Source organism: Salvelinus fontinalis, chromosome 5 (genome assembly GCF_029448725.1).
Source record: "Salvelinus fontinalis isolate EN_2023a chromosome 5, ASM2944872v1, whole genome shotgun sequence".
Taxonomy (NCBI): domain Eukaryota; kingdom Metazoa; phylum Chordata; class Actinopteri; order Salmoniformes; family Salmonidae; genus Salvelinus; species Salvelinus fontinalis.
The window spans coordinates 40036993-40052597 of NC_074669.1; the positions used below are offsets into that span (position 1 = coordinate 40036993).

At 43.3% G+C, this 15605-nt stretch overlaps 1 protein-coding gene across 1 annotated transcript in view; it reads left to right on the top strand.

Annotated features, from left to right (window-relative positions):
- The first annotated feature begins 12764 nt into the window (after positions 1-12764).
- Positions 12765-15605, top strand: part of LOC129855583 (metalloprotease TIKI2-like) — a 100596-nt gene continuing 97755 nt past the window's right edge. Inside the window, exon 1 of the mRNA XM_055923404.1 lies at positions 12765-13223. Within this exon, the coding sequence (XP_055779379.1) occupies positions 13116-13223 (108 nt within the window). The 5' untranslated portion in view covers positions 12765-13115. The remainder of the gene's footprint in view (positions 13224-15605) is intronic.

Sequence of the window (15605 nt, forward strand, 5' to 3'; positions counted from 1 at the left end):
ATGTCTTGATGGGATCTGACAATTACCAGACCTCCTCCAACATCTTATAATGTAATGACAGACTGACTTGTCCAGACTATGAACTAATGAAAGCCTCAACTAGGTGTTCAGCAACTGACAACAAAGAGTTGGCCTGGTCAAGGTTGACATACAGCTATGATTGATATAATTGATGGGTGTTAATTCAATAATAATGAACAACGAGTATTCAGAACAGACACACAACCACACAACGAATAAAGTCATATTCTGAACAATGTTATAAGGCACAGCCACAGTACCACCCCAGAGTCGGTGAGTCAGTCTGAGACGTTCTAGACAAATACTAAATAAACTGTGGATGAAGGCAGGATAAACACGGTTAAGGTTTCACCCCTGATGAAAACACTAGCAGCCACACACCTTGCTGCGGCTCCAACACAGGACTTTCTTTGTTTCTCTGGGCAGAGCACTGGACTCATGGCTCCTGTCCCTGGTCAGCTAACACTACAGATAGAAGGAAAAGGTAGAGTACAAAAACAACACCGTACAACATGGGACGGCCAGCTATATCTGAGTTTCGTCTCCAAGAAACAAGCCCACATTTGAGCCCACAGAATCCATTTCTTTGATTAAGATAATATCTTTATTGGTTCATATGCTTACTGAATTCAACTTTGATCCATATTTTGTACAACAGTACAAAATACAAGCTGCTTGCAATTTAATCTTCTTCAAAATAACTAAATGAAATGGCAATCTTCAAAGTAAGTTCATGTCCAGATCTTTATTCAATGCAGTCTAAAGAATGACTGATCCTAAAATCAGCATGCAGTGGTGTCTTGGGACCAGTTGTTCTTGAATTATGATGGCATTTTGGCATGGCATTTGGAGAAAAACGTACTTCATGTTCCTATAAGAAAATCTATGTTTAAATCTATTTGGGTACATCTCCCCATTCTAAATCAATATGCTAGCTTAATGACTTTAAATATTTTTTTACCATTATAATAACATTGTGCCTCCAGTAGGTATGACCAATTTTAGGTACATTTTCTGATATGAAGGCCACAAATGCTCAAATCTAAGATCATAAATCCTTTCAAAATAAGTTACTACAGTGATACAGTTTGATTAATCATTTTGCTTTCAATGTTATCTCCCTTCATTTAAATTGACTAACACCCAGTGACACTTTGGATTGAGACACACCAAATTACTGTATCAATGGAATCCTCAAATTTATGACATATTAAAAGGGTCTGATTAGCTAATAATTGTCCTTAATATACTGTAGACCCCTCCCCGGATAACAGTTTGCCACTTTTGCATTTGTATTTGTATTATTAGGGATCCCCATTAGCTGCTGCCAAGGCCTCATTGCCTTCATCCGTAATGGGTCTGCGACCAAACGACCACCCCTCATCACTGTCAAACGCTCCCTAAAACACTTCTGCGAGCAGGCCTTTCTAATCGACCTAGCCGGGGTATCCTGGAATGACATTGACCTCATCCCATCAGTAGATGATGCCTGGCTATTCTTTAAAAGTGCCTTCCTCACCATCTTAAATAAGCATGCCCCATTCAATTTTTTAAAAACTAGGAATAGATATAGTCCTTGGTTCACTCCAGACCTGTCTGCCCTTGACCAGCACAAAAACATCCTGTGGCGTTCTGCATTAGCATCGAATAGCCTCCGCGATATGCAACTTTCCAGGGAAGCTAGGAACAAATATACACAGTCAGTTAGGAAAGCTAAGGCTAGCTTTTTCAAACAGAAATTTGCATCCTGTAGCATAAACTCAAAAAAGTTCTGGGACACTGTAAAGTCCATGGAGAATAAGAGCACCTTCTCCCAGCTGCCCACTGCTCTGAGGCTAGGAAACACTGTCACCACCGATAAATCCACTATAATTGAGAATTTCAATAAGCATTTCTCTACGGCTGGCCATGCTTTCCACCTGGCTACCCCTACCCCGGTCAATTGCCCGGCACCCTCCAGAGCAACCCGCCAAAGCCCCCACCATTTCTCCTTCACCCACCGTACATTCTCCGCTATGCAATCTGGTTTCAGAGCTGGTCATGGGTGCACCTCAACCATGCTCAAGGTCCTAAACGACATCACAGCCGCCATCGATAAGAGACATTACTGTGCAGCCATATTCATCGACCTGGCCAAGGCTTTCGACGCTGTCAATCACCACATTCTTATTGGCAGACTCGACAGCCTTGGTATCTCAAATGATTGCCTCGCCTGGTTTACCAACTACTTCTCTGATAGAGTTCAGTGTGTCAAATTGGAGGGCCTGTTGTCCGGACCTCTGGCAGTCTCTATGGGGGGTGCCACAGGGTTCAATCCTCGGGCCGACTCTCTTCTCTGTATACATCAATAATGTTGCTCTTGCTGCTGGTGATTCTCTGATACACCTAAACGCAGACGACAACATTCTGTATACTTCTGACCCTTCTTTGGACACTGTGTTAAATAACCTCCAGACGAGCTTCAATGCCATACAACTCTTCTTCCGTGGCCTCCAACTGCTCTTAAAAACTAAATGCATGCTATTCAACCGATCACTGCCCGCACCTGCTCGCCCGTCCAGCATCACTACTCTGGACGGCTCTGACTTAGAATACGTGGACAACTACAAATACCTAGGTGTCTGGTTAGACTGTAAACTCTCCTTTCAGACTCACATTAAGCATCTCCAATCCAAAATTAAATCGAGAATCGGCTTCCTATATCGCAACAAAGCATCCTTCACTCATGCTGCCAAACATACCCTCATTAAACTGACCATCCTACCGATCCTCGACTTCGGTGATGTCATCTATAAAATATCCTCCAACACTCTACTCAACAAACTGGATGCAGTCTATCACAGTGCCATCCGTTTTGTCACCAAAGCCCCATACACTACTCACCATTGCGGCCTATACGCTCTCGTTCGTTGGCCTTCGCTTCATACTCGTCGCAAACCCACTGGCTACAGGTTATCTACAAGTCTCTGCTAGGTAAAGCCCCGCCTTATCTCAGCTCACTGGTCACCATAGCAGCACCCACTCGTAGCACGCGCTCCAGCAGGTATATCTCACTGGTCACCCCCAAAGCCAATTCCTCCTTTGGTCGTCTTTCCTTCCAGTTCTCTGCTGCCAATGACTGGAACGAACTGCAAAAATCACTGAAGCTGGAGACTCATATCTCCCTCACTAACTTTAAGCACCAGCTGTCAGAGCAGCTCACAGATCACTACATAGGTCATCTGTAAACAGCCCATCTATCTACCTACCTCATCACCACACTGTATTTATTTATTTATCTTGCTCCTTTGCACCCCAGTATCTCTACTTGCACATTCATCTTCTACACATCTACCATTCCAGTGTTTAATTGCTATATTGTAATTACTTCGCCACCATGGCCTATTTTATTGCCTTAACTCCCTTATCTTACCTCATTTGCACATGCTGTATATAGACTTTTTGTTTTCTTTTGTTCTACTGTATTATTGACTGTATGTTTTGTTTATTCCATGTGTAACTGTGTTGTTGTATGTGTCGAATTGCTATGCTTTATCTTGGCCAGGTCGCAGTTGCAAATGAGAACTTGTTCTCAACTAGCCTACCTGGTTAAATAAAGGTGAAATAAAAATAAAAATAAAAAATCTCCCCTCCACTTTGAGCCATGAGAGATGGACATGCGTATCATTAATGTTAGCTCCCTGTGTACATTTAATGGCCCTGTCTAGCATTCAAAATAATACATATATATCTCTACATCCCCATAACATGTCACTACATGTAACAGTCCTGACCTATTTATGTTAGTTTTATGTGTTTTTGGTCAGGGCATGTGTTTTGGGTGGGCAGTCTATGTTATCTGTTTCTATGTTGGTTTCGGTTTGCCTGGTATGGCTCTTGATTAGAGGCAGGTGGTTTGCATTTTCCTCTAATCAAGAGTCATATTTAGGTAGGGCATTTCTCACTGTTTGTTTGTGGGTGATTGTCTCCTGTGATGTCTTCGTTATGTTCGATGTATTCACTTTTGGAGCTGTTTGGCTGTTCGTTCGTTTTGATGTACGTTCCTGTTCGTGAGTTTACGTTTGTTGATGTGAGTTTATGTTCAGGTTCCGTTGTACGTCGTTTTCTTATTTTGTAGTTTGTTAAAGTGTTTGTTTTCGTGTCATCAGTTTTCGTTATAAATAAAGATGGCATATTTCCCTAACTCCGCATATTGGTCAGAAGATCCTTCTCTCCTCACCTCGTCCGAGGATGAGGAAAGCGACAGCTCTAACAGAATCACCCACCAACAAAATGTGACCAAGCGGTATGGGAAAAATGCTCGACGGAGCAACAAGGACTTTTGGACTTGGGAGGAGATCCTGTCTGGTAGAGGACCCTGGGCGCAAACTGGGGAATATCGCTGCTCTCGTGAGAAGAGTGAGGCAGTCACAGCCCAGGAGCGGTGGTTTAAGGAGGCAGCTAGGAGACGTGGATGGAAGCCGGAGATTCAAGCTCGTAACCGGAATTATGAGGGGACACGTCTTGCACGGAAGCCCGAAAAGCCCGTGAGTAACTCCCAAAAATTTCTTGGGGGGGGGGCTAAAGGGTAGTGGGCCAAGGGCAGGTAGGAGACCTGCGCCCACTTCCCAGGCTAACCGTGGAGAGCGGGAGTACGGGCAGACACCGTGTTACGCAGTAGAGCGCACGGTGTCTCCTGTACGTGTGCATAGCCCAGTGCGGGTTATTCCACCTCCCCGCACTGGTAGGGCTAGATTGGGCATTGAGCCAGGTGTCATGAGGCCGGCTCAACGCGTCTGGTCTCCAGTGCGTCTCCTCGGGCCGGCATACATGGCACCTGCCTTATGCAGGGTTTCCCCGGTTCGCCTACACAGCCCGGTGCGGGTTATTCCACCTCCCCGTACTGGGTGGGCGACCGGGAGCATTCAACCAGGTAAGGTTGGGCAGGCTCAATGCTCAAGAGAGCCAGTACGCCTGCACGGTCCGGTATTTCCGGCGCCACCTCCCCGCCCCAGCCTAGTACCTACAGTGCCTATATTATGCACTAGGCTACCAGTGCATTTCCAGAGCCCTGTTCCTCCTCCACGCACTCTCCCTATAGTGCGTGTATCCAGTTCGGTGCCTCCAGTTCCGGCCCCACGCACTAAGCCACCTGTGCGTCTCCTAAGTCCTGTACACACTGTCACTTCTCCCCGTACTAGTCCTGAGGTGCGTGCCCTCAGCCAGGTGCCACCAGTGCCGGTACCACGCACCAGGTATAGAGTACGCTTTGAGAGTTCAGTGTGCCCTGTCCCTGCTCCACGCACTAGTAGGAGGGTGCTTATCATTAGCCCGGTGCCTCCAGTTCCGGCACCACGCACCAGGTCTACAGTGTGCCATATCCGGCCTGAGCCATCCGTCTCCCCAGCGCCATCTGAGCCATCCGTCTCCCCAGCGCCATCTGAGCCATCCGTCTCCCCAGCGCCATCTGAGCCATCCGTCTCCCCAGCGCCATCTGAGCCATCCGTCTGCCAGGAGCCTGCAAAGCCGCCCGTCTGCCATGAGCCTGCAAAGCCGCCCGTCTGCCATGAGCCTACAGAGCCATCCGCCAGACAGGAGCCGCTAGAGCCGTCAGCCAGACAGGAGCCGCTAGAGCCGCCCGCCAGACAGGATCTGCCAGAGCCGCCAACCAGACAGGATCTGCCAGAGCCGCCAACCAGACAGGATCTGCCAGAGCCGCCAACCAGACAGGATCTGCCAGAGCCGCCAATCAGACAGGATCTGCCAGAGCCGCCAGCGAGCCATGAGCAGCCAGAGCCGTCAGAGAGCCATGAGCAGCCAGAGCCGTCAGAGAGCCATGAGCAGCCAGAGCCGTCAGAGAGCCATGAGCAGCCAGAGCCGTCAGAGAGCCATGAGCAGCCAGAGCCGTCAGAGAGCCATGAGCGTCGAGAGCCGTCAGTCTGCCATGAGCGTCGAGAGCCGTCAGTCTGCCATGAGCGTCGAGAGCCGTCAGCCTGCATGGACCTGCCAGAGCCGTCCAAACAGGACCGGCCAGAGTCCTTCAGCTGGGATCTGCCCCTTGTCCCGGTGTTGCCCCTTGTCCCGGTGTTGCCCCTTGTCCCGGTGCTGCCCCTTGTCCCGGTGCTGCCCCTTGTCCCGGTGCTGCCCCTTGTCCCGGTGCTGCCCCTTGTCCCGGTGCTGCCCCTTGTCCCGGTGCTGCCCCTTGTCCCGGTGCTGCCCCTTATTCCAGTGATGGTCCTTATCCTGGTGCTGCCCCTTGTTCTGGTGCTGCCCCTTGTCCCGGTGCTACCCCTTGTCCCGGTGCTGCCCCTTGTCCTGGTGCTAGCTGTTTATTTAGGGGAAGGTAGTGTTAGGGTGGGCATTAGAAGGGGTAGAAAGAAGAGGGGAGTGACTATGGTGGTGCGGGGACAGCGTCCTGAACCGGAACCACCACCGTGGTCAACTGCCCACCCGGACCCTCCCCTGGACTTTGTGCTGGTGCGCCCGGCGTTCGCACCTTGGGGGGGGGGTACTGTAACAGTCCTGACCTATTTATGTTAGTTTTATGTGTTTTTGGTCAGGGCATGTGTTTTGGGTGGGCAGTCTATGTTATCTGTTTCTATGTTGGTTTCGGTTTGCCTGGTATGGCTCTTGATTAGAGGCAGGTGGTTTGCATTTTCCTCTAATCAAGAGTCATATTTAGGTAGGGCATTTCTCACTGTTTGTTTGTGGGTGATTGTCTCCTGTGATGTCTTCGTTATGTTCGATGTATTCACTTTTGGAGCTGTTTGGCTGTTCGTTCGTTTTGATGTACGTTCCTGTTCGTGAGTTTACGTTTGTTGATGTGAGTTTATGTTCAGGTTCCGTTGTACGTCGTTTTCTTATTTTGTAGTTTGTTAAAGTGTTTGTTTTCGTGTCATCAGTTTTCGTTATAAATAAAGATGGCATATTTCCCTAACTCCGCATATTGGTCAGAAGATCCTTCTCTCCTCACCTCGTCCGAGGATGAGGAAAGCGACAGCTCTAACACTACACCTCTACAAATCACCAGAGGGACAAGCCATTTTGCTGGCCCCCAGTAATTTTTATAATGCTGACAAATATATGTTTTGCTGTTTAAAGGGCTTACATGATTTCTTATAAAATAACAGATAAAATAAAAACAAATATTCTTTGTCATGTTTTTTTTATTTTAAAGTGTTTTAACATGGCGACAAAGTCAAAGGAAAGCATTTACCACTGCAATTTAATAATTACCCACCCTGTATGACATCATAGTGCAGGGTGTTTGTGTGTTTCTCTAAGAGCCCTGAAGCAGGGTCAGGGTTAGAAGGGATCCAGCTTTTGTCAAATTAACATCAGATTTGACTTTTCGTACCAGGTTAGGAGAATTCAAGCAGCAGGTTAGGAACATTTACATAGCAGGTTAGGATAATTAGGTTAAGGTTATGAAAAGAGTTAGGGTTAGGGTTAGCTAAAACATTTAAACTTAATTTGACAAAAGCTGGATCACTTCTAGCCATGACCTTGAAGCAGTGGTTTGGCAGGTTGGTTTCACAGTCACACCAACCAGGATAAGCTGTCTGATGGAGTAGAATTGCAAATGTGAATGGATTGTTGACTGGCAACAATGCCATACTTGTTATTTCCATAATATTATGATATCCACAGCATCCTTTGTCTTGCTCTGAGCTCTACAGTCCTGTCACAATGGCTGCTGTAATCCTATATTCTCCTTCTCTGATTCTTTTAAAATTCAAATGCAGATAGATTTACTTATCAGCAGGAGAAACTCCAGTCATTCCCATCTCCTCCTCTCATGCCCTCTCAGGGGTACAGAGTATGGAGGGGAAGGCTAGCAGGGAGCTCCGAAAATACATCATACAATAACTCACATGGCCTTGAATCAATGGGAAGACACAATACATAATTGGATCAGAGAATGAGTGAGTATGCCAGCCAGTCAGTCCTTTGATGTCAGTGCTCAATGTGCTTCAGAAGACAAACCCAGGGGTCCATACATGTGCCCCGGTAAAGAGAATATTAATATGTGTGTGTCTGTGTGTGTGAGTGAGTGAGAGAGAGAGAGAGAGCAAGAGAGCATGCGAGGGAGAGAGGGATAGAGAGTAAGATAAACATTATTCATTTTCCACAATGGAAACTTACATTATTCAAATTTTCAACTCTATCTGTATAATCCAAAACGAGGAGAGAACAGATTCCAAGCAGCAAAACAACCGCTGACTGTCACCCCTATCCCTCTATCTCTCTCTCCAATCTCTTCTGTCCTCTCACTCCTTCTGATCTCTGAGAGATAGCTGTGGCCATTACTGCATGTGTTTACATGCCAGGGGTGACCCTGCAGCAGAAAAAACACACACACAACCCCTGAGCATCCTGATGTACAGTAGTTAACCTCCTCCTCTTGACTATGTTGTCCAAAACACTGTTTCAGTCTCGCTGTGCTCCACAAACACAGAACCAGTCATAGGGACAGGAAGAACACAGACATTGAACACAGATCTAGCGGTAGATAGGATAACAGTCGGTTTCTATACAGTCCTGTATCGCTCCTCCCTATCATCCATCACTGCCTGGAGACCATTATATACAGTACACTACCTTTCACTACATTAGCCTTTTAAAATGATAACCTTGGATCAGCTAACACAACGTGCCATTGGAACACAGGAGTGATGGTTGCTGATAATGGGCCTATGTACGCCTATGTAGATATTCCATAAAAAATCTGCCGTTTGCAGCTACAATTGTCATTTACAACATTAACAATGTCTACACTGTATTTTTGATCAATTTGATGTTATTTGAATGGATATAAAAATGTGCTTTTCTTTCAAAAACAAGGACATTTCTATGTGACCCCAAACTTTTTAACGGCAGTGTATGATGGAGAGTTCCTCTGGATCAACTGACCTCCCATATGACACCTCCCCTCCCCCACTTCCCCACAACAAAGCCCTTTGCCCCCCCGCTACCCCAGGACATCCAGAAAGCGAAACCACAATAAATAAAAAATGATCAGCGACTGAGTCAATATTATTCAAAGTCCACAAAGCAGGAAGTTATTGCAGCAGGCTGAACATAGAGAGAAGAGGGGGGACATCTTGTACTGAAAATGTATGAACTCACTACTATAATTCACTCTGGATATTAGCATCTGTTAAGTTACTAAAATGTAAATATAGTGTGATTGGTATCACCTCACTTCTATATCCTGCCACTAGGGGTCCCTCTTCACATGATGAACACCAACATACACTGTAAAACAGTTACAATGGACATGAAAGTGTCCTATTTTATATGGTGGGGCTGTAACTCTCTCATGACTCACCAATTCAAAAGAGAGGCGCAGCAGATAGAGAGACTGAGAGCTAATACCTCAGCTTTGTGGCCATGGCCTTCTGCAGAACACCAGGCCGGCTGTCAAGAAGCCACAAGGACATGTGTACACAAGACCTGTGGACCAGCAGGCAATACCTGGATACATTACCAGGACCTGTGTTAGTGCTCTCTTTCTCTTTGTCCATCATACTCATGCACATCCTTTTTGTTATAGAAATATATTGTGCTGCAGTAAGTGATCAATGTCAGAAAATTGACATTGAAAGTGTATATCACCAATAAAAGGTCCAGTTACGGATTTATTGTATAAGTTTCCAAACTACAAAGATATCTTATGAGTGGAATGGAAACAATATGCACATGCACAGAATAAGAGTTCAGTCTCACTTACTTTCTCTCTCCATGCCCGCTGCCACTCTGTGCTCTCTCCTTCACCTTCTCTCCCTCCCTCTCTCTGTGCCTCTGTCTTACTAACATGTCCCCAGACATCTATTTTCAGCAGTGAGCGCTTTCTGTGGTTTTCAAACATAACATTCACTTTTAAGTATTTTCTTATGCTGCCTGTATCTGGTCTATATATGCTGTAAGTCCACCTGGTCCCTGTCCAGGACTCTCCTGCATGCAGCCGCTCGTAAGCCTTCTCTAACCAGCCAAGGATGTCAACCAGCCTCATTCAAAGAGAAGCCTTTCACAATGTCTGGTTAAAGCAGGTAACTGGGTCTGCATTACAACATAATATTGGGACAAATTCACATATAATGTACAGTATGTGTACTAAAGTAGTAAAAAGTTTAGTATTTGGTCCCATTTTGACTTTGGTGGAGGCATTTGCTTTTTGTTTTGGTTGTGTTTCAGATAATTTTGTGCCCAATAGAAATGAATGTTTAAAAATATACTGTGTCATTTTGGAGTAACTTTTATTGTAAATAAGAATAAAATTGTTTGTAAACACTTCTACATTCATGTGGATGCTACCATGATTACGGTAAATCCTGAATATATCTTGAATAATGATGAGTGAGAAAGTTACAGGCATAAATATCATACCCCCCCAAAAAATGCTAACTCCTCCTGTTATTGAAATGGTGAGAGGATAGCATATCTTGTGTGTTTTTTTTGGGGGGGGGGAATCATTATTCACGATTCATTCAGGACTATCTGTAGTCATGGTAGAATCCACATGAATGTAGAAGTGTTTAGAAACATATTCTACTCGTATTTACAATAAAGGTGACTCCAAAATGACACAATACATTATTTACCATTCATTTCTATTGGGCACAAAATAACCTGAAACCCATCCAAACAAACAGCAAATGCATCCATCAAGTTTGTAGGTTTACAAACATATTTTTTTTGTAGACAAAATAAAATTATTTTAGGGCATAAAAGAGTCACATACCTGATCTAATCACAGTGGCGGAAAAAGTACCCAATTGTCATACTTGAGTAAAAGTAAAGATACCTTAATAGAAAATGACTCAAGTAAAAGTCACCCAGTAAAATACTACTTGAGTAAAAGTCTAATAGTATTTGGTTTTAAATATACTTAAGTATCAAAAGTAAATGTAATTGCTCAAATATAGTTAATTATCATATTTTTTTATTCCTTATATTAAGCAAACCAGAAGGCACCATTTAAAAAAAAAATTGGTATGGATAGCCAGGGGCCCACTCCAACACTTAGACATCAATTACAAATTAAGCATGTCTGTTTAGTGAGTCCGCCAGATCAGAGGCAGTAGGGATGACCAGGGATGTTCTCTTGATACAGTAAGTGCGTCATAAGGTGAATGCACCAATTTGTAAGTCGCTCTGGATAAGAGCGTCTGCTAAATGACTTAAATGTAAATGTAATGAATTGGACCATTTTCTTGTCCTGCTAAGCATTCAAATGTAACGAGCACTTTTGGGTGTCAGGGAAAATGTATGGAGTAAAACGTTTATTATTTTCATTCGGGATGTAATGAAGTAAAAGTAAAAGTCGTGAAAAATATAAATAGTAATTTACAGATACCCCCAAAAATGACTTAAGTAGTACTCTAAAGTATTTTTACTTAGGTACTTTACACCAGTGTGTAATCATTGCGTGCTAGGAACTTGGGACCAAATACTCCACTTTGACTACTTTCATACACATGTGAATTTGTCCCAATACTTTTGGTACTAGGGACTATGTACAAAGGTGCTGCAATTTCTAGATGGTTCACCTGATATGGATGAAAATACCCTCAAATTAAAGCTGACAGTCTGCACATTAATAACCTCATAGTCATTGTATCATTTCAAATCCAAAGTGCTGGAGTACAGAGCCAAAACTAAACTAAAATTGTCACTGTCCCAATACTTTTGGAGCCCACTGTATATATACAACGTACATGCAATGATTCACAAAATTAGGTACTTTGAAAATGTTTTCATACCAATACTGTCGGGTAAACAGAACCATAAATCAACCCATAGTATACTGTTGTGGGACCAGTTCTTAGATGAAACAATCACGAGTCCACAATGTGAACATAGAAGGAGATGAAAGACATTTAACCAACAACCCCAGAACAAACAGAGCATTTGTTACATGTGTAGGCTCCAGTTGTAGAACTATGAGGACAGTCAAAGTCAAACACAGACCAGGCGTCCAGAGACAAGTGGAGAATGGAGAGGAGACAGGAGAGAGAGTTAAAACAAGACAGAGGACAAAGAATGGCTTGTCCAGGGCCTGTCTGCCATCAGTCCAGAGGGTAGGCCCGGGGGGCACTTGTTTGAGGGGCTCTCATGATAAATAGCCCACTACCTGATTCTGTCACAATGTCTGCCACTTGGAGAATAACACGGGTCATGGCAGAGTTTTGACACTGTGGCCTGAAGAGAGGGACAACTAGGGCTCTCAACATGGCCATTCATCTGAACCATTCAGAATTATACAAGATGACTATATCTTAAGAGGGCTATTATAGGATAAATAAATAAAACACTCTTCACAGTTGTCTTTACTGAGATGTTTATTTGTAGGCATTAATCAATCACGATTAGGACACTGGGTCTAAGGACCCATATTCAAGTTTTGCACAAAAAGTGTCAAACAATCAATGACAGTGATCAATGTGAACCAAATGAAAAGGAAACAGATGACAACATGTTAATATAACTTATTTAGACTTTTTAATTATTCCTCGCATGAAAGGCTCCAGACTGGTAACATTGTGCCTGCCACCTGCCCTCCAGTGGTTGGGCATAGCATTTTTTTTATTCGTGCCGGGTTTTACGCACTGGAAATACAGATGACAGTTTTATACAACTCAATCTCCCATATCATCTCTTCTCACTCACACGCAAACCTGTGCTCTCCCTATCCCCCCAGAACCTTCGCTGCCCTCTTAAAATAAGCAGTGGGGGGAAATATTCAAAGCGTTCCACCTCCTCTCAACCAGCCAGGCACACACACACACACACACTTCTAGAGCTCACTGTGAAAACTTTCCCCTGCAACTGCTGAATAGGTTAGTGCCTGCGACAGGACAGCGCCGAGTGAGAAGAGACAGTGAAAGCGGAACGCATAGCCGGTTACGAGCTGCCTGGGGTTCGAGAATGGCGGAGAGTCGGAATGGTCCATGCCCTCCTTCCGAACCGCACATGTGAACCGAACCCCGTCTCCTCCGGGTCGATTTTGTTACGTATTAGGAGGCAAAGGACAGTAAAGAGCGAGAAAGAGACGAGGGGAGGATTGAAGTATCTAAGACAGCCTGTCGACACCACTCTCCTCTCATCTCGAGATGGTCTGCGCGCCAGGACTTCGATGGTTCCTACTTACCGCTCTCTTGCACGCTGTTGCACCCCTGGACATCCGCGAGAGACCAAGGCAATGTGACCCACCGAAGTCGGTGAGTTGTGCCCGGTCGTTACAGCTACATGGTCTTTACCTGTTTCAGTAATGTCATAAGGCAATGTCAAACATAAAGATGTCATTGAATGGATAACTGGATAGCCTTCTAGCGAAATAGTTTAAGTTAATTGCAAATGTCGGCCTATGTGTCTAGCCTAGCATATAACTGCCCCAATAGGCTATAGCAAATGATAAGACAAAATAAAAGGCTGTCCTATTTCTGAGTAAAATCAATGCACTTTGTTTAGACAGTGTTCCTGAATGAGTTGTTTCTATGTGCAACGGTAGGCCTAGAGCAAAAACAAAGGTGAGATATTGTGTTGTTATTGGGGTTTGAGTAACAACCAAATTAACAATAACAACTGCGTTTTATTGTCATGGAAATATTAACATGCTATAATAACTACTTACACGTGTAACAAGAACAATAATTATGTGCATAGCAACTTTATTAGGCTACCCTATTATATTCTATTATAGCACATGTATTATTATTATTATTATTAGTAGTAGTAGTAGGTTATTAATATGCTTATTATTAGGTTATTATTACGTCATCAAATTTTATTAGGATCATCCATTATTTCAAAGATTCCTAGAATTGAAAGATTTTCCAATCAGCAAAGTTGCTTCCAATGGCACTTGACATATTCCGGAGTTTCCTCACAGAAATATGGTCTTGAAAATATGGAAGCAGTTGCCAAGCGAAATATCGTCCGCCAACCCTATGCCTGTTTATGTGGCAAAAGAACGTGGGGAACACCCACCGTTGACCCACCGTTGATTTAACATTTATATGTAAAAGTTTCAGTGACTTTTCAAAACGGATCAAGTTTCAATGAAACACGACCTATTAAAACAGCTATCGGCCATATTTGCAATATTATGGAATGGGCTCAATAGCCAAAGGGAGTCAGCCCATTCGAATTCAATTAATTTCAGTGTTCTCTTATCTGGCCGGGGCTGTGTTGCACTCGCTCTCGTCTGTCTTTCTCGCAGTGTGAATTTATCATCAGCACAAGAGATGAATCAGAGGGAACTTAATTAGAATCATGACTGGACACAGTGCGTGCCGCACGCGCACATCGCTGGCTTGGGTATGCTACAATTTCCCAGATAGAAATGCAATAAATCTGAACTGAAATTACATGACCTCAGCACGAACGTTAATAACATATAATTTTAACATGATGTTATCTATTAATAAAATACAAATGTTATAATACATTATTGAAAATATTTATCAGGGATGACTTGACAGCATTGCAACAACATAGTCCACAAAATTATTTTATTTGTAGTATTGTTAATTGTTTCATCATCTGTGATAATGGCATTGTTGTCAGATATTAACTGTAGAAGTGTCCCCCCTTAAGTGTGATTTCTAATACGCCAGTACAAAGCTCTCTATTTTGTGTCAAAAGTAATTAATTAGTCAATAAAATGGAGGTGCTCACGTCAGTGCTCCAGCGCGAGAACTAATAGAAAACACCGCGCAAGGAAAGGAGACGGCCTTTTCTCATCAACGTCTGTATGGACTTCAACTGTCCTTATTCGATCGGACAGAAGTCTCCGTGAACTTGACGAACATTCTTAGACAAGTTAATGATTAACAAATTTTATGAAGGCTACACAGTTGTCAAAATAGAATCAAAGTATGATGGTTAGAGAGCGGTGGATTTATTTTGTGTACTTAGTCTATGTGAATGTCCAATGTGGAAATCATTTCCAAATAAATGTTTTATTCACACGTCTGAGATGATGTGTAAACATTTCAGTAAAAGACAATGCTCAATAAAAAGATTGTGTGAGAAAATAATTCTAATTTAATTTATGAAAATAACAAACCCTTGCAATAGTAATAATATTTCCAAAGATGTAATGTCTTTTGGCAGGGTTTTGAAATCCTTTAAAAATAATTTTCTAATATGACAAATGTACACGGGCAGCATGACAATAAAATTGCTATTTCAACTGGGGAAATGTTAATTGAAATACAGTAGGAGCATGTGAAGTTAATAACATTATATGCACTACTAAGCCTACCAAATGCTTCTATTTAATTTCTTCCTCTCCCATAGACCAGGCTTTCCATTTGGTTTAATAACACTGACGGGGAGTTCTCTTTGGTCCAATGTCAGTGTACTATACTGTTAACTCCAATGTCAGTGTACTATACTGTTAACTCCAATGTCAGTGTACTATACTGTTAACTCCAATGTCAGTGTACTATACTGTTAACTCCAATGAAAATAGATACATTTGAACAGAAGCAAGCATTTCACAAAACAATAGTTTGTCCATAGTTAGAGTTTGTTGTACAATGCATACATCTATCTAAGAGCTACTTTGATAGCCACTTTGATCATTTCATAGTTAT